Genomic DNA, 20,659 nt, shown 5'->3' with positions numbered 1-20,659 from the left:
CTCAGTACTTAGACGAGGAAAAGTCTTCCAAGCGAGAATAATAAGCCAAAATGGGGAGGTACTTTAGTTGTTTACTCTTATCAGTCATTTCCTAAATTATGGCCAGAAAAATGCGAGATCTGCAGTGAATAGCTGGAAAAGCAGCATAGGCTTTTATGGTTATGTGTTTAGTACAGTAGCCTATGGTCATTCCGGTAGGGTGGAACTCACTCATATTTTCCAGGCGGGTGAACGGGCAAGAGTCCAGGCAGCCAGCCTCGGGGATAAGAGGTGAGAAGAAGAGAGAGGAGGGGGCTGACCATTAAGGCGGTCTTTCAAGAAATGAAACACTTTGCAGAGCAATAACATTAAGCACAGCCTCGCTCTGATAGGCTTTGCGTCAGGGCTGGGACAGGGCGGGAGCTGATTATAAAGCATAGATAGTGTGTAGGGGGGAGTGATGGTAACTGTGGAGTGTTTATATACATTTCCTTCAGAAAGTATTCACACACCTTGACTGTTCCACATTTTGTTGTGTTACAGCCTGAATTTGAAATTGATTACATTTAGATTTTGTGTCACTGATCTCCACACAATATCCGGATTTTGTCCAAGTCGAATTATGTTTTAAGAAATGTTTACAAAAATGTAAAAAATTAAAATAGAAATGTCTTGGATCAATAAGAATTCAACAATTTTGTTATGGCAAGCTTGAATAAGTTCAGGAGTAAAAATGTCCTTAACAAGTAACATAATAAGATGCATGGACTCTGTGTGCACTAATAGTTTTTAACATGATTTTTAAATGACTTCCCCTTCTCTGTACCCCACACATACAATTATCTGTAAGGTACCTCAGTCGAGTGGTGGATTTCAAGCACATATTCAACCACAAAGACCAGGGAAGTTTTCCAGTTGTTTGCAAAAAAGGGCACCTATTGGTAGATGGATTTTTTTTAAAGCAGACATTGAATATCCATTTGAACATGGTGAAGTTATTAATTACACTTCGAATGGTCTATCAAAAACCCAGTCACTACAAATATACAGACACCCTTCCTAACTCAGTTGCTGGAGAGGAAAGAAACCGCTCAGGGATTTCACCATGAGGCCAATGGTGACTTTAAAACAGTTGCGGAGTTTAATGGCAGTGATAGGAGATAATTGAGGATGGATCAGAAACATTGTAATTACCTCACAATACTAATATAAATGACAGAGAAAAATACAAAATTAAATATTCAAAACATGCATACTTTTTGCAATAAGGCACTAAAGTACTGCAAACAATGTGGCAAAGAAATAAACGTTATGTCCTGAATACAATCACATTTCAATCAATCAAATGTATTTATAAAGCCCTTTTAACATCAGCTGATGTCACAAAATGCTATTCAGAAACCCAGCCTACAACCCCAAACAGCAAGCAATGCAGATGCAGACGCATGGTAGAAGTACAAAGCCTTATGTTTGGGGCAAACACAACACATCACTGAGTACAACTCCTCATAAGCACAGGCAAAATCCTAGAGGAAAACTTGGTTCACTCTGCTTTCCAACAGACACTGGAAGACAAATTCACCTTTCAGCCAGACAATTACCTAAAACACAAGGTCAAATATACGCTGGAGTTGCTTACCAAGACAACATTGAATGTTCTTGAGTGGCATTGTTACAGCTTTCACTTAAATCATCTTGAAAATATATGGCAAGACTTGAAAATGTCTGTCTAACAACCAATTTGACAGAGCTTGAAGACATTTTTTAAGAATAATGGGCAAATATTGTACAATCCAGGTGTCCAAGGCTCTTAGAGCCTTAACCAGAAAGACTCAGAGCCGCAATTGCTGTCAAAAGCGATTCTAACATTTATTGAATACTTATATAATCCGTGTTTTAGTGTTAGTGTTTTAGTGTTTAGTGTTATTAGTGTTTTATTTTCCATTAACTAAAAATAAAATCTTAAAATGTTCATCCACTTTGACATTAGTATTTTGTTTAGATCGTTGACAAAAAATTACAATCAAATAAATGTTAAGCATGCATGGAAGACTAAAGGCATAGAAACCATATATTATGAGGGTAATAGGACATACAATTATTTCCAATACAGAATTTAAAAGCCATTTTGGACTGACCAATGTAGATATTTTTAAATACATGCAACTTCAAAGTTTAATATCACAAAATGTTGATTTGAAATCTTTTGGACATCTGAGCAATCTTGAGAGAATCCTATTTGAGTCAGAGAAGGATGTTCATATGATAGGTAAGATATACAAAACCTTGCAGAGAGCCTATCCAACAGACAATCTCTAAGGAAAAAATATGAACTATTGGAACCAAGATTTAAAATGAAATGATATTTTCAATCATAAAATGTATGATTATTCCAGTATAAACTAATATCTAGAATGTATTATACAAGGGACAACTTTCACAAATTGTACAGCACAGTCATGTCTTGAGTGTAAAACTAACAATGACTCAATAATCTATGCCTTCGGGGAATGCTTTAAAGTCTAAAAGCTATGGGCAGAGTTAGAAAGTTGTCTGTGAAAAGAATTACAGCGTACATTTACTTTGAATCAGTCTGCATATTAAAAGACATGGCATATGAGGGTGCAGTGAGAGAAACAAAATGGTGCAGTTTGAGGCCATGTGGCAGAGAGTGATGCGGGCGCTGGAGATGGGGGTGTGAGTAGGTGGGTCTGGGTAGAGTGATGTCATTGATGTTTGTGTGTGTTTGTATGCTGTCGTTTGTATGTGTAAGTTTTGTATTGTTTAAAAAAAATATATATATATCAGTGTTTATTAAATCCCACTTTGTAACAATACAAAATGTGGAAAAAGTCCAGGCATGTGAATACGTTCTGAAGGGACTGTAGGGAGTGTACTAAAGGAGTGACCCTCCACAGCAGCCCAGTCAACCCCCAGCATGTGTACTGTACAGCAGCAGACCCTCTGTGTGCTGGTTGGTCGTGACGAGTTGTAAACCCATTGGCTGTGTGTTTGAATCTAAGGTTGTGTTGTTATTTCTAACCTGTTGGAATGACTCCCCAGGCATCTGTTAGGCCTTACATGACTTATCCAGTCCCAGTCCCATGCCGATTCTGATTATTTTTCTATAAATAGAGAGCGAGGACTGTGCACAGTGCCATGACCAGGCGCAGTGCCATCAGGGTCCCATCATATATCTCTTTGTTATTCTATAAGGTTCTGCTAGATAACTCGGAACACAGTGTAGGTTGCATCCCTAAACTGCATCCTGAGGCACTCCTACTGCCCATCTCCATAGCTGCTCAGCCCCACTACAAAGTCTTGCAGCGTTTTGGCCCAATGCTGAGGAACCCAGATGTTTTTAGGTGAGATCAAAGCCCACATCACTGTTTGACTATGTTCATTTACAATGTTTCAGGATGCATACACATTGTAAAAGAATTAGAAATAAATTAACTTGGCAAGAATTTTTGATTAGCTCTGGGAAAAAAACATTGGGGAAATTCATCTCTGTAATTCATTAATCTGTGAAATAGCTCCCACATGTCTGATCCCCGAGCCTCTGGCCCGCTCACTCTAAGGCTATTAGAGCTAAAATAGAAGGAGATTTAGAAATGTCACAATGGATGTTTCTGCATGACCTAGATTGGTGGTTCCCAAACTGTGGTACTGGTTTGGGTACCCCTGCTATCTCCAAGCCAGCTCCAGGAGGTACCTGGAAATGACTAGTGCCATTATTCACAGTGTAAGAATATTTATGGAGACGTGTTGCTCAAAGCAAAATTAGCACTCTTAAGTACATCAAAGTACATCAAATGTGAGAAAGTATGTCTGTTTGGATACTAATTGTAGCCTCAAGTGAGACTCAAGTGAGCTGCCTGTCTGTGAAACTGTAGATAGATTGTCAAAGACATGAGATCACCCAGTGTTAGTGTTTTATCCTGTACAGTTCATCAGAGCAGTCATCCAGGCCCTCTCATCCTTGGCCCTTCTTCATCAGATGTCACTGGGATCCCTCTGTCCCTGGATGGAGATGAGGCTGGATGGAGTCGAAGACATGACCACATAAGGCCAGGCAGCTTTGGCAGTGCTGTATAAACATTCACAGAGGAGAGGACTCTCTCGCATGATGCGCCTTGAATTGACCTCCCCTCCATGTGGATGTTACAGTGTATGAGCCTCCAAATAAAGACCAGGCACTTAGGTCTGCTTCTGCTCTTGGGTTTGTCCTGCATAGACTCACAGCAAACTGTAGCTTTAAAAAAAACATATTGTATAACAGAGAGATCTCATTAACTGTACTGTGTAAAATTATATTAATATGTATCAATGAATATTGTGTTAATAGTATTTTTGTTGTCTTGCCAATATATTTACCCCTAATTAAATATAGTATGTAATTTCTTATTTTGTTCTTGTCTATAACTGTACTCTGTAATGTATTCTGTTTTTCTGTGGACCCCAGGAAGAGTATCTGGTGCATGTGCAATAGCTAATGGGTATCCTGATAAACTAAACTAAACAACAGTGCATTATCACATGCAGCTATCCATACAAAAGGAATCTGCAGTATTTGAATGGTGAACTGCAATGCACTTATAAAACAAGGTTTAAGATTTAGATGTGATACATTTTCACCAGTTAGTTTTAATGTAATCAACTACTTTTTCAATGTAGCTTTAGCTTTCTAAACTATATTTCTCTGTAGCTTTATAGCTCAACTTCTTCCAGTGTGAAGTAATTGGTAGCTTGGTAAACTATATTTTCAGAGTAGCTTCCCCAACACTGACAGACCAGAGTGTCATCCAGAGTGGTTCCACAAAGTATAGATCCAGGGAATAAGCTGATCTCTTTGTAAGTGTTTAAAGGGCTCTCTTTCCCAGGCAGGAGAACAGCTCCAAATCTCAAAGAATGCAAGAGAACATGAGATCTGTCCAGACATCACAAGGATATCACACTCTGTCCTGTCTCTCCCTCTTTTAATCCCTCTCTCTTTTTCACAATTTCAAAATGTTCTCTGTATCGTGTCATGTCATAATGTGCACTTATCAAGGATCAGCAACCATGGGTCATGTCTATTGACTCTCAGTCCAGCACCCTACCCTACTCTGCCCCTTAGTCACTGTCACTAGCCGGCTAAAATCAGGTACTCTACCCTGCACCTTAAGGACTGCTGCCCTATGTACATAGTCATGAACACTGGTCACTGTAAACATTTTGACATACTATTTATATACAGTTGAAGTGGGAAGTTTACATACACCTTAGCCAAATACATTTAACTCAGTTTTCCACAATTCCTGACATTTAATCCTAGTAAAAATCCACTTTATTTTAAGAACGTGAAATGTCAGGATTATAGTAGAGAGAATGATTTATTTCAGATTTGATTTCTATCATCACATTCCCAGTGGGTCAGATGTTTACATACACTAAATTAGTATTTGGTAGCATTGCTTTTAATTTTTTTTACTTGAGTCAAACGTTTCGGGTAGCCTTCCACAAGCTTCCCACAATAAATTGGGTGAATTTTGGTCCATTCCTCCTGACAGAGCTGGTGTAACTGAGTCAGGTTTGTAAGCCTCCTTGCTCGCACACACTTTATCAGTTATGCTCACACATTTTCTATAGGATTGAGGTCAGGGCTTTGTGGTGGCCACTCCAATACCTTGACTTTGTTGTCGATAAGCCATTTTGTCACAACTTTGGAAGTATGCTTGGGGTCATTGTCCATTTGGAAGACCCATTTGTGACCAAGCCTTTACTTCCTGACCAATGTCTTGAGATGTTGCTTCAATATATCCAAATCATTTTCCTGTCCCATGATGCCATCTATTTTGTGAAGTGCACCAGTCCCTCCTGCAGCAAAGCACCCCCACAACATGATGCTGCCACCCCCGTGCTTTACGGTTGGGATGGTGTTCTTCGGCTTGCAAGCCTCCCCCTTTTTCCTCCAAACATAATGATGGTCATTATGGCCAAACAGTTCTATTTTTGTTTCATCAGACCAGAGGACATTTCTCCAGATAGTACGATCTGTAGTCTGGCAGTTTTTATGGCGGTTTTGGAGCAGTGACTTCTTCCTTGGTGGGCAGACATTCAGGTTATGTCGATATAGGACTCGTTTTACTGTGAATATAGATTATCTTGTACCTGTTTTCTCCAGAATCTTCACAAGGTCCTTTGCTGTTGTTCTGGGATTGATTTGCACTTTTCACACCAAAGTACGTTCATCTCTAGGAGACAGAACGCGTCTCCTTCCTGAGCGGTTTGACGGCTGCATGGTCCCATGGTGTTTATACTTGCGTACTATTGTTTGTACAGATGAACATGGTACCTTCAGGCGTTTGGAAATTGCTCCCAAGGATGATCCAGACTTGTGGAGGTCTACAATTTTTTTCTGAGGTCTTCGCTGATTTCTTTTTATTTTCCCATGATGTCAAGCAAAGAGGCACTGAGTTTGAAGGTATGCCTTGAAATACATCCACAGGTACACCTCCAATTGGCTCAAATGATGTCAATTAGCCTATCAGAAGCTTCTTAAGCCATGATATAATTTTCTGGAATTTTACTAGCTGTTTAAAGGCACAGTCAACTTAGTGTATGTAAACTTCTGACCCACTGGAATTGTGATACAGTGAATTATAAGTGAAATAATCTGTCTGTAAACAATTGTTGGGAAAATGACTTGTGTCATGCACAAAGTAGATTTCCTAACCGACTTGCCAAAACTATAGTTGGTTAACAATACATTTGTGGAGTGGTTGAGAAACGAGATTTAATGATTCCAACATAATTGTATGTAAACTTCCGACTTCAACTGTATATAAAAAAAAATATATGTATTAGGTGCTTGTTTGACATTTACTGTATTGATTGATAGGAACTAGGAACATAAGCATTTCACTGCATCTGCAATAACATTTGAACATAGTGTTGATAGGCCTAGTCATTACTGAGTTATGGACAACCATATTTGATGCCTTCCTCACTAAGAACAGAGAGCACAGATGGAAACTGAAGATAAACATGTTGGACCAGACATATTCTAGACTTTACACTTTATTCAAGTAAATGGCTAATATCCGTACACAATTTACCCAACTGAAAGGCAGTAAACACCTCCGGTCAGGCCTGGGCAGCCATGCAGCCATATAGTCAGGACCAGATCACGCCAAGCCAGAATGTGTCCCAAATGGTATCCTATTCCCTACATCCCCATAGGGCTCTGGTTAAAAGCAGTGCACTAAATAGGGAATAGGGTGCTATTTGAGACACAGCCATTATGATATGGCGGATACCCTGTGGTCATCACTTGGAGTCTATCACCCAGTAAACTGGGACCTTTAGAGACATGATGGCAAACACTCACTTAAAGATTAACAGGGCTTACTAGAGAAGGATGTGCCAGAGAAGGAGAGAAGAGCATGCAGGGTCCCGTGAATGATATATCACAAGCAGATCACTTGTGTAGGCCTATGCAATCCCTGTCCTTTGGGACACAAGGCATCTGAACACAATGTGGCTTGGATGTTACAAAGGTTCTCTTTTTCTTTGCATGGTGTCCTAATGGAAAATATTTTAGTCTCTGGTTGATACTTCATACAATGGAAATGTCTCAGATTGATTTCATACAGTAAAAGCTGTTTGTGATTACGTTTCTGACTTCACTTTTCTCTGTTCATTTTCAGCATGACAGGGCATCAAGGTAAGTACAGATTTAGATATTCCTTCTCTTGCGTTCTTCTAAATTTGAGAGCTATTTTTGTTTTTTAGCTCATGAGATATACAGAACCAGTCAAAAGTTTGGACATATCTACTCCTTCAAGGGTTTTCCTTATTTTTACTATTTTCTACATTGTTGAATAATAGTGAAGACATCAAAACTATGAAATAACACATATGGAATCATGTAGTAACCAAAAAAGTGTTAATCAAATCAAAATATATTTTAGATTTGAGATTATTCAAAGTAGCCACCCTTTGCCTTGATGACAGCTTTGCACACTCTTGGCATCCTCTCAACCAGCTTCACCTGGAATGCTTTTCAGGAGTTCCCACATGTGCTGAGCACTTGTTGGCTGCTTTACCTTCACTATGTGGTCCAACTCATCCCAAACCATCTCAATTGGGTTGAGGGATTGTGGAGGCCAGGTCATCTGATGCAGCACTCCATCATTCTCCTTCTTGGTCAAATAGCCCTTACACAGCCTGGAGGTGTGTTGGGTCATTGTCCTGTTCAAAAACAAATGATAGTCCTAGTAAGCGCAAATCAGATGGGATGGCGTATTGCTGCAGAATGCTGTGTTAGCCATGCTGGTTAAGTGTGCCTTGAATTCTAACTAAATCGGCAACAATGTCACCAGCAAAGCATCATCAAACCACCTCCTCTATGCCACACGGTGGGAACCACACATGCAGAGATCATCCATTCACCTTCTCTGCATCTCATAAAGACACAGGGTTTTGAACCAAAAATCTCACATTTTGACTCATCAGACCGAAGGACAGACCTGCAAAGGTCTAATGTACATTACTCCTGTTTTTTGGCTCAAGCAAGTCTCTTCTTATTATTGGTGTCCTTTAGTAGTGGTTTCTATGCAGCAATTCAACCATGAAGGCCCGATTCATGCAGTCTCCTCTGAACTGTTGATGTTGAGATGTGTCTGTTACTTGAACTCTGTGAAGCATTTATTTGGGCTGCAATTTCTGAGGCTGGTAACTCTAATGAACTTGTCCTCTGCAGCAGAGGTAACTCTGGGTCTTTATTTCCTGTAGCGGTCCTCATGAGAGCCAGTTTCATCATAGCGCTTGTTTTTTTTGACTGCACTTTAAGAAATATTTTAATGTTCTTGAAATGTTCTGTATTGACTGACCTTCATATCTTAAAGTAGTGATGGACTGTTGTTTCTCTTTGCTTATTTGAGCTGTTCCTGCCTGTTCCTTCCTGTCATGGACTTGATCTTTTACCAAATAGTGCTGTCTTCTGTATACCAACCCTACCTACTGATTGGCTCAAATGCATTAAGAAAGAAAAAAAAATACACAAATTACATTTTAACAAGGCACACCTATTAATTGAAATGCATTCCATGTGACTACCTCATGAAGCTGGTCGAGAGAATGCCAATAGTGTGCAAAGCTGTCATCAAGGCAAAGGCTGGTTACTTTGAAGAATCTCAAATCTAAAATATATTTTGATTTATTTAACACTTTTTTGGTTACTACATGATTCCATAGTTTTGATGTCTTCCTTATTATTCTACAATGTAGAAAACAGTAAAAATAAAGAAAAACCCTTGAATGAGTAGCTGTGTCCAGACTTTTGACTGGTACTGTACATACAGCACTCCAAATATATATATATATCTATGTCAATGTTTCAACAACAATGTATGTCAGTGTTTCAACACTGTTGCAATGTCAGCTGTGTTGCTGGATGCTGTAAACCACCCACTCAAGGAGGTGTGCTTCTGTCTTCCTCCCAGGTTGGACTCTGGTGGTGGGGACAGCAAGGCTGAACCCCTGGGCAGAACCAGCTCCTACACACGGAGGGAGACCAGACTTGCAGCATTGAACAAGCAGGAGGATGACACCAGCCCCAGGGACTACAAGAAGGTATGCCTACTGTCGGACCCAGAAGGGAAGCAGAAAATGCATATTTTTTTTATCTTAACAACACTAACTGGTAAACAAAACAAACAAAAAACATACAGTACCAGTCAAAAGTTTGGAGACACCTACTCATTCAAGGGTTTTTCTAAATTGTTTACTATTTTTATACATTGTAGACATCAAAACTATGAACTAACACATATAGAATCATGTAGTAACCAAAAAAGTGTAAAACAAATCAAAATATATTTTATATTTGAGATTCTTCAAGATATCCACCCTTTGCCTTGATGACAGTTTTGATTCACCTGGTGCAGAGCTGGACTATCATAGGACAAATGTTTACATATGATAAGGTATCTCCAAGTGGCATAAGCATTAACCCTTTGGTTTGTCCTCTTTCAGATGTATGAAGACGCCTTGGCAGAGAACGACAAGCTCAAGTCCCGGCTGGATGACAGCAAACACGAGCTGACCAAGATCCGCTCCCAGCTGGACAAAGTCAACCAGGTACAGTAATGCTGCACACAACACTGACACTGTCCTGTATAACCATCTGTAGACTATCTTAATTAAGTTCAGTCTAGTTCACACGTCTCAACAACATGCATATTGCATTTTAGCAATACATTGTTCAAAGCAACCGCAAGATGATTAGAGAATGAACCAGTGTACTCCCCACAAAGTTTTCAAACATATTGTATTTAAAATTCAGTTTTATCCCATTTTAAATCAACCCACTGCATTATTTTTTCACTTTGTGATAACAGTGCCACTCTGTCTTACAGAAACAGGACAGAATATCTGAAAGATCCACTGTACTTGAATCAGAAAAAAGGGTATTTATCACTTATTCTAAAATCTTGAGGGCTTCTTTTTCTTTTTTTTCACAAAGCCATCTGCCTCATCTGCCTCATCTACTTGATTTCACCACTCCAATTCTCTTTTAACCCTGACAGCTTGACGTCAACATTTTCTTTCACTCTCCTCTTTTTTTCTTCCCTGCCACGCCCTGATCTGTTTTACCTGTCTTAGTGATTGTCTCCACCCACCTCCAGGTGTCCCCTGTTTTCCCCATTAGTCCGCGGTGTATTTATCCCTGTGTTTCCTGTCTCTCTGTGCCAGTTCGTCTTGTTTTGCCAAGTCAACCAACGTTTCTCCTAGCTCCTATTTTTCCCAGTCTCTGTTTTTTCCTAGCCCTCCTGGTTTTGACCCTTGCCTGTCCTGAGTCTGAATCCGCCGGCCTGACCACTCTGCCTGTCCTGACCTCAAGCCTGCCTATCCCCTGGTACTGTTTGGACTCTGTTTGGACTCTGGTAGAGGAACTCTCTCCTGTCCCCGACCTGTCTTTTTCCTACCCCTTTTGGTGTAATAAATATAGGAGCTCCACCATCTGCCTCCTGTGTCTGCATTTGGGTCTCACTTTGTGCCCTTAAGGTACAAACTGGCCATGACAGACCCAGCAGACTTGGACCATTTCCGTCACGCTGTCTCCCTGCAGGGAGCCACCATTGAGAGGCATGAAGAGCTACTGCTGGACCTTTTAGAAGGGATTCGTTCCCTGACCGAACGCCACAACCAAGGGTTCAAAGGCTATTATGGAGCAAATCAGTGAGTTAGCTCCTAGGCAGCCCGCCATCTCTGAGACCTCCTAACCACCCAGTAACCTTTCTACTACTAGTGGATTTGTTCAACCTTCCCCGGCTCATTGAGAACCCCGCTTACCTCCTCCGGAGCGTTATGCAGGCGATCCTGGTACCTGCCGGGCATTCCTTTCCCAGTGCTCCCTCATTTTCGAACTCCAGCCCTCTTCGTTCTCATCGGACTGGTCAAAGATAGTGTAGTTTATCGCCCTAATGTCCGGAAGGGCGCTCTCCTGGGCAACGGCTGTGTAGGAGCAGCAATCCGCTGTGTGCCATAGTTTGGAGGAATTCATGGCAGAAGTGAGGAAGGTTTTCGATTCTCCCGTGCCCGAGAGAGAGGCGGCTCAAACTACTGCAGGTACATCAGAACTCCAGTAATGTGGCAGACTACGCAGTAGATTTTTGCACATTGGCCGCCGAGAGTTCCTGGAATCCGGAGGCTCTGTTTGACACCTTTCTCCACGGACTGTCGGAGGGGATAAAGGACAAGCTCGCAGCTTGGGAAATACCACGGGACCTCAATTTCCTCATCGCCCTGGCAATCAGGATTGATGGGCGCCTACGAGAACGCTGGTGTGAGAGGAGGTCGGGTCTCGAGAACACTCATTCGTCTGATGATGCTGGTACCCCTCCGGAATCCGGAAATCCCCGAAGTTGGTATTTCTGAGAAGAGCTGAAAACACCCGAAGTTCCCAGAGAATCATCGGCAACGGGTGAGTTGGATTCTCCTGAGCCCATGCAACTGGGAAGAGCTAGGTTATCGGTTGGGGAATGCTCACGTAGTTTGCATTCTAACTGTTGTCTGTACAGTGGAGGGGCGGGACATTATATAGCCACTTGCCCGGCTAAGAAACCCTTTTTAGTGGGTACAAGTACTCTGGTGAGCCAGACTGGGAGTCCCCTAACTTCCATCACCAGTCCACCTTTTTTTGTGATTCTGCTGTGGGGAAACCAGTCTGTCTCTCCGAGTGCTCATTGACTCTGGGGCTGATGAAAGTTTTATGGATGCTACCCTGGTTTCTGAATTAAGTATTCCCACTCAACTTCTCTCTGTCCCCATGGATGCAAGGGCACTGGACGGCCGCTCTATTGGAAGAGTCACCCGTAGCACTGTGCCCGTTTATATACGGGTATCACGAAACCCAAAGTGAGACCATTCAGTTCCTCCTCATCTTTTTTTCCCTCTCTTCCTGTGGTTTTGGGATTTTCTTGGCTCCAGAAACACAATCTTGTTATTGACTGGACCACGAGCTCCATCCTGGGTTGGAGCCCGTTTTGTCATTCTCATTGCCTAAAAGCGGCACAGCCGTCCTTGAGACGTCTCCCTCAGGACGTAAGCAAATCCACGGATGTCTCTGCCATCCCCACTGAGTACCATGACCTCCTGGAGGTCTTCAGTAAGGCACGGGCTACTTCTCTTCCCCCGTACCATCCTATGATTGTGCCATTGATCTCCTCCCAGGCACCACACCACCTCGTGGTCGTCTATATTCTCTATCCGGCCCAGAGACCAAGCCCATGGAAGAGTACATTGAGGATTCTCTAGGTACTGGAGGCATCCGTCTGTCTGCATCTCCTGCCGGCGCGGGGTTTGTCTTTGTGGAGAAGGACAAGAACCTGCGTCCATGCATTAACTACTGTTGTCTGAATGATATAACGATCAAGAATTGTTAACCCCCTACCACTCCTCTCCTCTGCCTTTGAACCTCTCCAGGTGACCAACATTTTTTCCAAACTGGACCTTCGGAATGCCTACCACCTGGTTTGGAAACTCGAAGGAGATGAGTGGAAGACAGCATTTAACAGCCAGTGGACATTATGAGTACCATGTCATGTTGTTTGGACTCATCAACGTCCCCGCTGTCTTCCAAGCTCTGGTAAACGATGTGCTCCAGGGGTTGCTAAACCGTTTCGTGTTCATCTACCTTGACGACATCCTGTTTTTTTTCCCGGTCTGCCCAAGAACACGTTCTTCATGTCAGACAAGTCCTTCAGCGCCTCCTGGAGAACCAATTGTTGGTGAAAGCCGAAAAGTGTGAGTTCCACCGCTCTACAATCTCCTTTCTGGGATATGCCATCACTGATGGAAATGTCCAAATGAATCCTGAAAAAGTGAAGCAGTGGTAGAGTGGCCTCAACCTACGTCCAGGGTGCAGTTACGTTTCCTGGGGTTCGCTACAGCCATTTCATTCGGGGCTACAGCACCCTGGCAGCACCCCTCTCTGCACTCACCTCTCCCAAAGTACCGTTCACATGGTCTCCAGCGGTTGACAGAGACCTTGTGGACCTGAGGCGTTGGTTCACCACAGCACCCATCCTCGTCCATCCGGATCTATCCCGCCAATTTGTGGTAGAGGTTGATGCTTCTGATATTGGAGTGGGGGCCATCCTGCACCAGCAACCTGCCCAGGACCAGAAGCTCCATCCCTATGCCTTCTTGTCCCATCGTCTCAATTCTGCAGAGAGGAACTACGACCTAGGCAACCGAGAACTTCTGCCGGTCAAGATGGCGCTGGAAGAGTGGAGACACTTGCTGGAAGGAGCAGAACAGCCATTCTTGGTTTGGACCGACCATAAAAATTTGGAATATCTCCGTACAGCCAAGCGCCTTAACTCCAGGCAGGCCTGGTGGGCTTTATTGTGCACCAGATTCAACTTCACCATTTCCTACCGCCCAGGTTCCAAAAATGTGAAGCCTGACACCCTCTCCCGCCTATACAGTTCCTCTGCCACACCCCCGGTCTCCGAAACCATTCTCCCTACCTCATGCATTGCGGCTTCACTTGATTGGGGTATTGTAACCTTGGTCCGCAAGGCACAACATTTCCAGCCTGGACCTAAATGGGGCCCGGCTAACCGGTTGTTTGTCCCTAACTCAATATGGTCCTGGAATGGGCTCATTCCTCCAGGCTGACCTGTCATCCAGGTTCCCGTTGTACCCTAGCTTTTGTTTGACAATGTTTCTGGTGGCCCACAATGGTTCCTGACATCGCTGCCTTCGTCGCCACGTGCACAGTGTGCTCAGAACAAGACTCCACTGTAAGCTTTTTCTGGCCTCCTTCAGCCACTACCTGTCCCTCATTGTCCCTGGTCCTATATCTCTCTGGACTTTGTCACTGGGCTCCCTCCATCTGATGGTAACACTGTCATTCTGACGGTATTGGACCGGTTCTCCAAGGCTGCCCATTCCATCCCTCTCCCCAAACTATCCTCTGCCAAGGAGACGGCACAGCTTATGGTGCAGCACGTCTTCTGGATCCATGGACTTCCGGTGGACATGGTCTCCAACCGGGGTCCTTAGTTCTTGTCTCAGTTCTGGAAGGCGTTCTGCACCCTTATTGGGTCATCGGCCAGCCTGTCCTCCAGATTCCATCCCCAATCCAATGGCCAGTCGGAGCGAGCTAACCAGGACCTAGAAACCACCCTAAGATGCCTGGTCTCAACCAACCCCACTACCTGAAGCCAACAACTGGTCTGGGTGGAGTATGCCCGGAACACCCTTCCTTATTCAGCCACGGGACTCTCCCCTTTGGAGTGCTATCAACCTTCAATCTTACCAGAAGAGCAGGAGGTTAACGTACCCTCGGACCAGATGTTTGTCCACTGCTGTCGATGTACCTGGAGAAGAGCTCGGGCGTCACTTCTCAAGACCCACTCCAGATATTGTCGATAAGCGGACCACCGCCAGCCTCCAGCTCCCCACTACCGCAGAGGGTATGGCTTTCCACTCGGGACCTGCCCCATTTCATGGGGTCCTTTTCCCATCTCTAGGGTCCTTAGTTCCACTGCTGTCCATCTTGTTTTACCGCGTACTCACCCAACTTTCCATGTGTTTAGGATTAAGCACGTGCCTCACAGCCCTTTATCTTCTGTCTCCAGGCCCATCCCTCCCACCGTGTCATCGATGGCCATCCAGCATACACGGTTCAACGTCTCCTTGGTGTTCGACCATGGGGCAGGGGTTTACAGTACCTGGTTGACTGGGAGGGTTATGGCCCAGAGGAGAGGTGCTGGGTTCCCGCTAGAGACATCCTGGACCCGGCCCTCATTGCCGACTTTCACCGCCGAAATCCCGGTCAGCCAGTTATGCGCCCAGGTAGGACACCAGGTGGCGTCCCTAGAGGGGGGGGTACTGTCATACCCTGATCTGTTTCACCTGTCTTGGTGATTGCCTCCACCCACCTCCAGGTGTCTCCTGTTTTCCCCATTAGTCCCTGGTGTATTTATCCCTGCGTTTCCTGTCTCTCTGTGCCAGGTCGTCTTGTTTTGCCAAGTCAACAAGCGTTTCTCGTAGCTCCTATTTTTCCCAGTCTCTGTTTTTTCCTAGCCCTCCTGGTTTTGACCCTTGCCTGTTCTGACCTCGAGCCTGCCTGTCCCCTGGTACTGTTTGGACTCGAACCTGTTCACTGAACCCCTGCCTGTCCTGACCTCGAGCCTGCCTATCCCCTGGTACTGTTTGGACTCTGACCTGGTTTATGAACTGTCGCCTGTCCCCGACCTGTCTTTTGCCTACCTCTTTTGGTGTAATAAATATCGGAGCTCCACCATCTGCCTCCTGTGTCTGCATTTGGGTCTCACCTTGTGCCCTTATAATCTCTTTTCTTCTGATCTCTTCCATGTCATATTACTGTGTGTTGGTTTCTGTATGTTCAATCCACTATGGGCTCATTATCATGTGTGAGAATTGAAAAATAACTCTTTTTAACTTAAAAGTAGAAATCTTAACATCCATTTTGATTCTGACCCGAACGACCTGTTCTAACATTTACCCTTCTCAGGAAAAACAGGCTCTGGAGAAGAGGGTAACAGACATGGAGGAGGAGCTCAAGGTAAGGCCTTCACTGTAACAGGAAGGGCGGAGGTCAGCACAAGGCTCTGCTTGGTAATTATAGGAAAACAGGTGAGGTTGAGGGAGTAGGCCAAATTTCAGGCTCATTATCCAGCATCATTCTGAGTATCCCCTGCCAAGGTCAGGGCTCAGGAAAGGGAGTGAGAAACTCCACGCTGCTACAGTCACACACCCAGCAGCACAGCCTGCTGTCTGTTATAGGCTACACATATTTAGCATTTCAAAGAGCAAGGGGGAGAGCAAAACAGCAGCAGGATATCATTCAGGACTGAGTAGACGTGAACCTAATGTAAGTTGGAACCACTTCTAGCAATATCCAAAGGTTATGATGACTACTCAGCATGTGACACAGAGATGTGAGACGGAAGACGGGAACAGAATGTTTGACCCCATGTTGTGACCCCATGTTGCCTCAGCAGGAAGCTGCCCCAGTGAGAAATTTCCGCTGTGGGTACCAGCCCTGAGCCCCAAGCATGAGGCAGGCTGGCACAGGGCCAGGGAGGGGGGACGGGACGGTGAGTGGTCTGGTTGCCACCGAGAAGTGATTGACACCTGCCTGTCACCTCACCTCTTTAGAGACCTGGGCATGAACACATGTCTGTGCACACAAACATACACATTGCACACGTTAGAGTACATACACCAGATACGTATGTAAAGTCATATCCCAGCAGGCTGGCTGTAATGTCATTACAACAAGAAACCAGGTTGCTTGGATGTCATTGCAACCAGTTTTGCTCGCTGGGATAGAGATATGCACATGCAACATTATACTGACATGCTTTTCCCCTATTCACATATTCTGGTGTGTTTCTATACTTTTCCCTGTGCCACAGTGTCTGTCCAATGTGTGGAAATTCTGGTTACTCCCTATGGCTCACTGATCTTTGGTTTTCTTCTTTTGAATAAAGGGCTAGGATTATTCCTGTCAGCCTCTGAAACTTCAGCTCTGGCAACATTTGGGAATTTATCTACAGGGCTTAGTGAAGTCAGCTCTGGTAGATATCAAAGAGATCAAAAGCGTTAAAACATCATGATGGATAACTATGCATTCTCTCTCAATCTCACCCCTCTGGCTCTCTCCTCTCTACTCTCTCTCTCCACTCCAAGATAAACTTTTCAATGGTGGTCCTTCAGAACAGTGTGTTGTGAAAGGCTTACCGAGACAGCACAGAGGAACATTCTGACATATCCATGAATTTTTCAGTCCGAGTAAAGGCAGACTTCAAATGGTTTCCTCCAAAGTGCCCTGGGGTGTTAGCAGCTGGATCTCCTCCATCTCTTTCTCCCTAGTCTTCTCTCTTTCTCTCTAGCCTTCTTCTCCTCACTGGGCTTCTCTCTTCCTTTCCCCCCAGCTTTTCCCTTCCCTTCAGGCTAATCTTAACTTCTTCCCGTTCTACCTGACTTTCTTCTCCTCTCTGGGTTGCTGAGGGGAAGCCTCTGAGGCCACTCTCTGAGCCACATGGGGCTTGACTTTCCTCTGTCTCTGTGTGTGCTGCCTCCTTGCGTGCCTGTGGTTTCCCTTAGGAACGGCGTCAATCCCCAGACCTGATGTTTATCTCAGTCTTGCCAGGGAAATTAATATTTTCCATTTTTCTATAACTTATTGGGATCTCTTACTTATGCTGAAATGTAATGTTATATTGAAAGTCCCCTGCCCACTTCTCACCCCAGCATGACTGACAAGCTATGTAATCCATACAGCATCTCCCCAGCCACTGCCTTTTTAAAACTGCCCAGGTTTGTGGAGAGCAGAACTTAGGATAGCTCCTTGCTGTGTTTAGCTTTTCTTTTGCCTAGATTTTTCTTGTTTCCTTTTACGGTATCTATTTGTGTGAATGTCGTTGAGGAGCTCCTCAGTGTGTACGTCTGCCTCTGTGCGTGACTGTGTGTGTTTATATATCGGTCTCCTCCCGTGCACTGGCCTGCCCCCCTGCTCTGTCTTTCTGTCTCTCCATCTTCCTGTGTGTATAGGCCCTCCCTGTTCTGGCACTGCGGAGCGGCAATGAGCGTCTCTTGGCTGAGAACAGGGCCATGCTGCGTGTCCTCGCCCACCTTTCCCAGATGGCCTCCCTGCCTGAGACAGAGGACCTCTAACCCCCCCTGTCCCCCAAGCCTCCACCTCTCTACCCCCCTCTTCCTCAGCCACACATCCTCCTCTGCCTTCCTCCTCCTGGTTCTCCTCCTGCTGCACCTCCTCCCCTCTCTGCTGCTGTGCTGCTGTACTCTTATCAGGCAGGTTCCGCCCACCTCTCACTCCTCCACCTTTGGCCTCTCTCACTCATGTGGCATACCTCTTGCTGACTCTAAAACCCCTCTCCCTAAATAATCTTGTGACCGCTGCCTTTAAATCTATTTTGAGCTACATAGCTGCATAGGCGAATTACTAGGCTGTGTAGAGACCAGGACAGTAGTAGTTGCAGCCTAACGTTTCTCCAGTGGTTATTATTACAGTATAGTCAAGTGAGTCACTTAATCAACAGCTTGAACGAACCCAGAAACAGTCTGGACGGTGCTTGAGAGACTGCTGCATGGCCGAGTGCCGAAGTCGCCAATGGGACCTTGTGTAGGGATTAACATTTCATTGTTTGCCTCTTGCTACAGTGTCCAATGTAGTGGCTGACAGGGAATTTGACATTTTTAACTAGTACATTTTGTCTCAATCATGTGGCAATAGAATGTGTAATCTCATTGGCATCCATTAACTCACTAAACCCTTTTCCACTGGCCCAAAAAACATGTGCACATTAGTGTGTGTGTGTGTGTGTACTACATACAGCTTTGACGGAGACAGAACAGGACAAACAGTCCTTGTTCTCCAGGGGCATTGGCAGTATGCATCGTCAAATATAATACATAACAATATGTTGCTATTTGATTGTCGTAACTGGACTAGACAGGGGTGAAGAGATGAGTGCATCATCGTCTGTGTTGGCTTTTTCATGCAAGCACAAAATGTTATTGTTCACTGCACTGTCTGTGGGGGATGGGGGAGATTTTGACAAAGATTGTGGCTATTTTTAATCATTACTCATGCTGTGGGAGATGACCTAGATTGAGGAAGTTGATCGCCTTGCATCTCTCTCCCTTTCGGTTCGCAGTTTGCAAATAGAACCATACTCCCAAATAATGTCCCTATCATACTGTATCAGCATGCTCTCATTGCTGGAAGCTAGTCTTTTGTCCACCCTTTGCATGTCGTGACTGTAGAGTTCAATCATTTAGCAATGAGTTCTTGGTGATTTAAATATTGAATATCATTCCTAATTCGCCTAAAAATGATAAACAATGTTTATATCATTTCTGTCAATGTCCCTCAGCAGAAGGAACATAGACAAGGCAGTGTCCCTTCCACATATTTCTGTCTACAGTATGTGTCACCGCTGTTCCCTACAGAGAACAAGCTACCATGACAATCTAATGCTGCTCTCTCTGTTCCTGTAGGTCTTGACAGAGCTCAAATCAGACAACCAAAGACTGAAGGACGAGAACGGGGCTCTGATTCGTGTCATCAGCAAGTTGTCCAAGTAAAAGGGTGGTGCCCCCTGTAAAAAGTCAGACACTTCCCCGATGCTTGCAACGTGTCACTATCATTAGCATTCGGTACCCTCCCACCCTGACACTGAACCATGGTGCTTAGTGACACCTACCTGCCAGCTGTTCTCAGAGGCATGGTGAGGAACCTTCCAAATCCGGATGACCCCTGCCTCGACCCTTGACCTCTATGCTCTTAGGCCCACTTCATACCAGTTGGTCAAAGGTGTGAAGAGCACACAGCGTCCGCACAAAGAGAATGTTGGTCTGGGGTACAGTAAACTGCGAAGCTCCAGACCAGAAATCTAAACAATATCACATCCACATATTTTACCTGTACATCACAAACATACTGTATTTATTTTGTGCTTCATTGTGCACTGCAAAAACAACTTTATTTTTCTCAAACTACTGAAAAGGCACTCATAGGAATTACTTTCAATAATCTTTCATTGCAGTGATAACATTACACATTGCCATGAATGCTTCTGATGTGAGATGTGACTTGTTTATGATTAATCTTTATGGTTTGTAGTTCAATTTCCGTCACAGACCATTTTCTCTGAGCTGCTCATCAGTGTGGTCTACTATAGTCTCTGAGATGTCATACTTGTCACATTTGTTAAGATATTTTAATAATTTATTTATGCATTTTTTGGTTTAGAATCTTTGAACCTATACTCAACTATATTTGTACCGATATAGTATTAATGTGTCCTATTAAACCGTACCGTTGGAGCCCACATAGTAACTTATGTTGGAAGATGGACAGCCTCTTTTTATTTCAAGTGAAACATGTACATGATTTGTAATGCACAGGGAACAACATACAAGGGCCTTCTTTATGTGCCTTTCCTTAAAGACCAATACAGCTATCAGTCTAATGAACTGTACGTATATTTAAAGACAGTATTTTATGTTGAAATAACTTTACCATGTATGTGTATGTTATACGAGACCGAAATACTGACATTCTACTTGTACACACAGCTGTGGTTTGATCACTTGCTTAATAAACTATAGATGGTTAAATAATAAA

The 20,659-nt window shown here is 44.0% G+C and overlaps 1 protein-coding gene across 12 annotated transcripts in view; it reads left to right on the top strand.

Moving 5' to 3' along the window:
* Positions 1 to 20,659, top strand: part of LOC139368606 (protein phosphatase 1 regulatory subunit 12B-like) — a 24,329-nt gene extending 3,670 nt beyond the window's left edge. The window contains exons 2-8 of one of the 12 annotated variants that reach the window (XR_011626992.1): positions 7,671 to 7,687; positions 9,468 to 9,597; positions 10,000 to 10,104; positions 10,383 to 10,433; positions 16,016 to 16,066; positions 16,503 to 16,601; positions 19,531 to 20,659. Coding sequence is in view for 5 of the 12 variants with exons in the window: in XM_071107674.1 (XP_070963775.1) it covers positions 7,671 to 7,687; positions 9,468 to 9,597; positions 10,000 to 10,104; positions 10,383 to 10,433; positions 16,016 to 16,066; positions 19,531 to 19,617 (441 nt within the window). In the remaining 7 variants the exon portion in view is untranslated. Of the gene's footprint in view, positions 1 to 7,670; positions 7,688 to 9,467; positions 9,598 to 9,999; positions 10,105 to 10,382; positions 10,434 to 16,015; positions 16,067 to 16,502; positions 18,322 to 19,530 lie in introns of those variants that run through there. The other 11 variants (XR_011626993.1, XR_011626990.1, XR_011626994.1 and 8 more) reach the window with 11 other exon arrangements.

This window comes from Oncorhynchus clarkii, chromosome 16 (genome assembly GCF_045791955.1).
Source record: "Oncorhynchus clarkii lewisi isolate Uvic-CL-2024 chromosome 16, UVic_Ocla_1.0, whole genome shotgun sequence".
In the NCBI taxonomy this organism is placed as follows: domain Eukaryota; kingdom Metazoa; phylum Chordata; class Actinopteri; order Salmoniformes; family Salmonidae; genus Oncorhynchus; species Oncorhynchus clarkii.
Note: the sequence above shows the minus strand (reverse complement) of the source record. Positions and strands in the feature narration are given on the sequence as shown.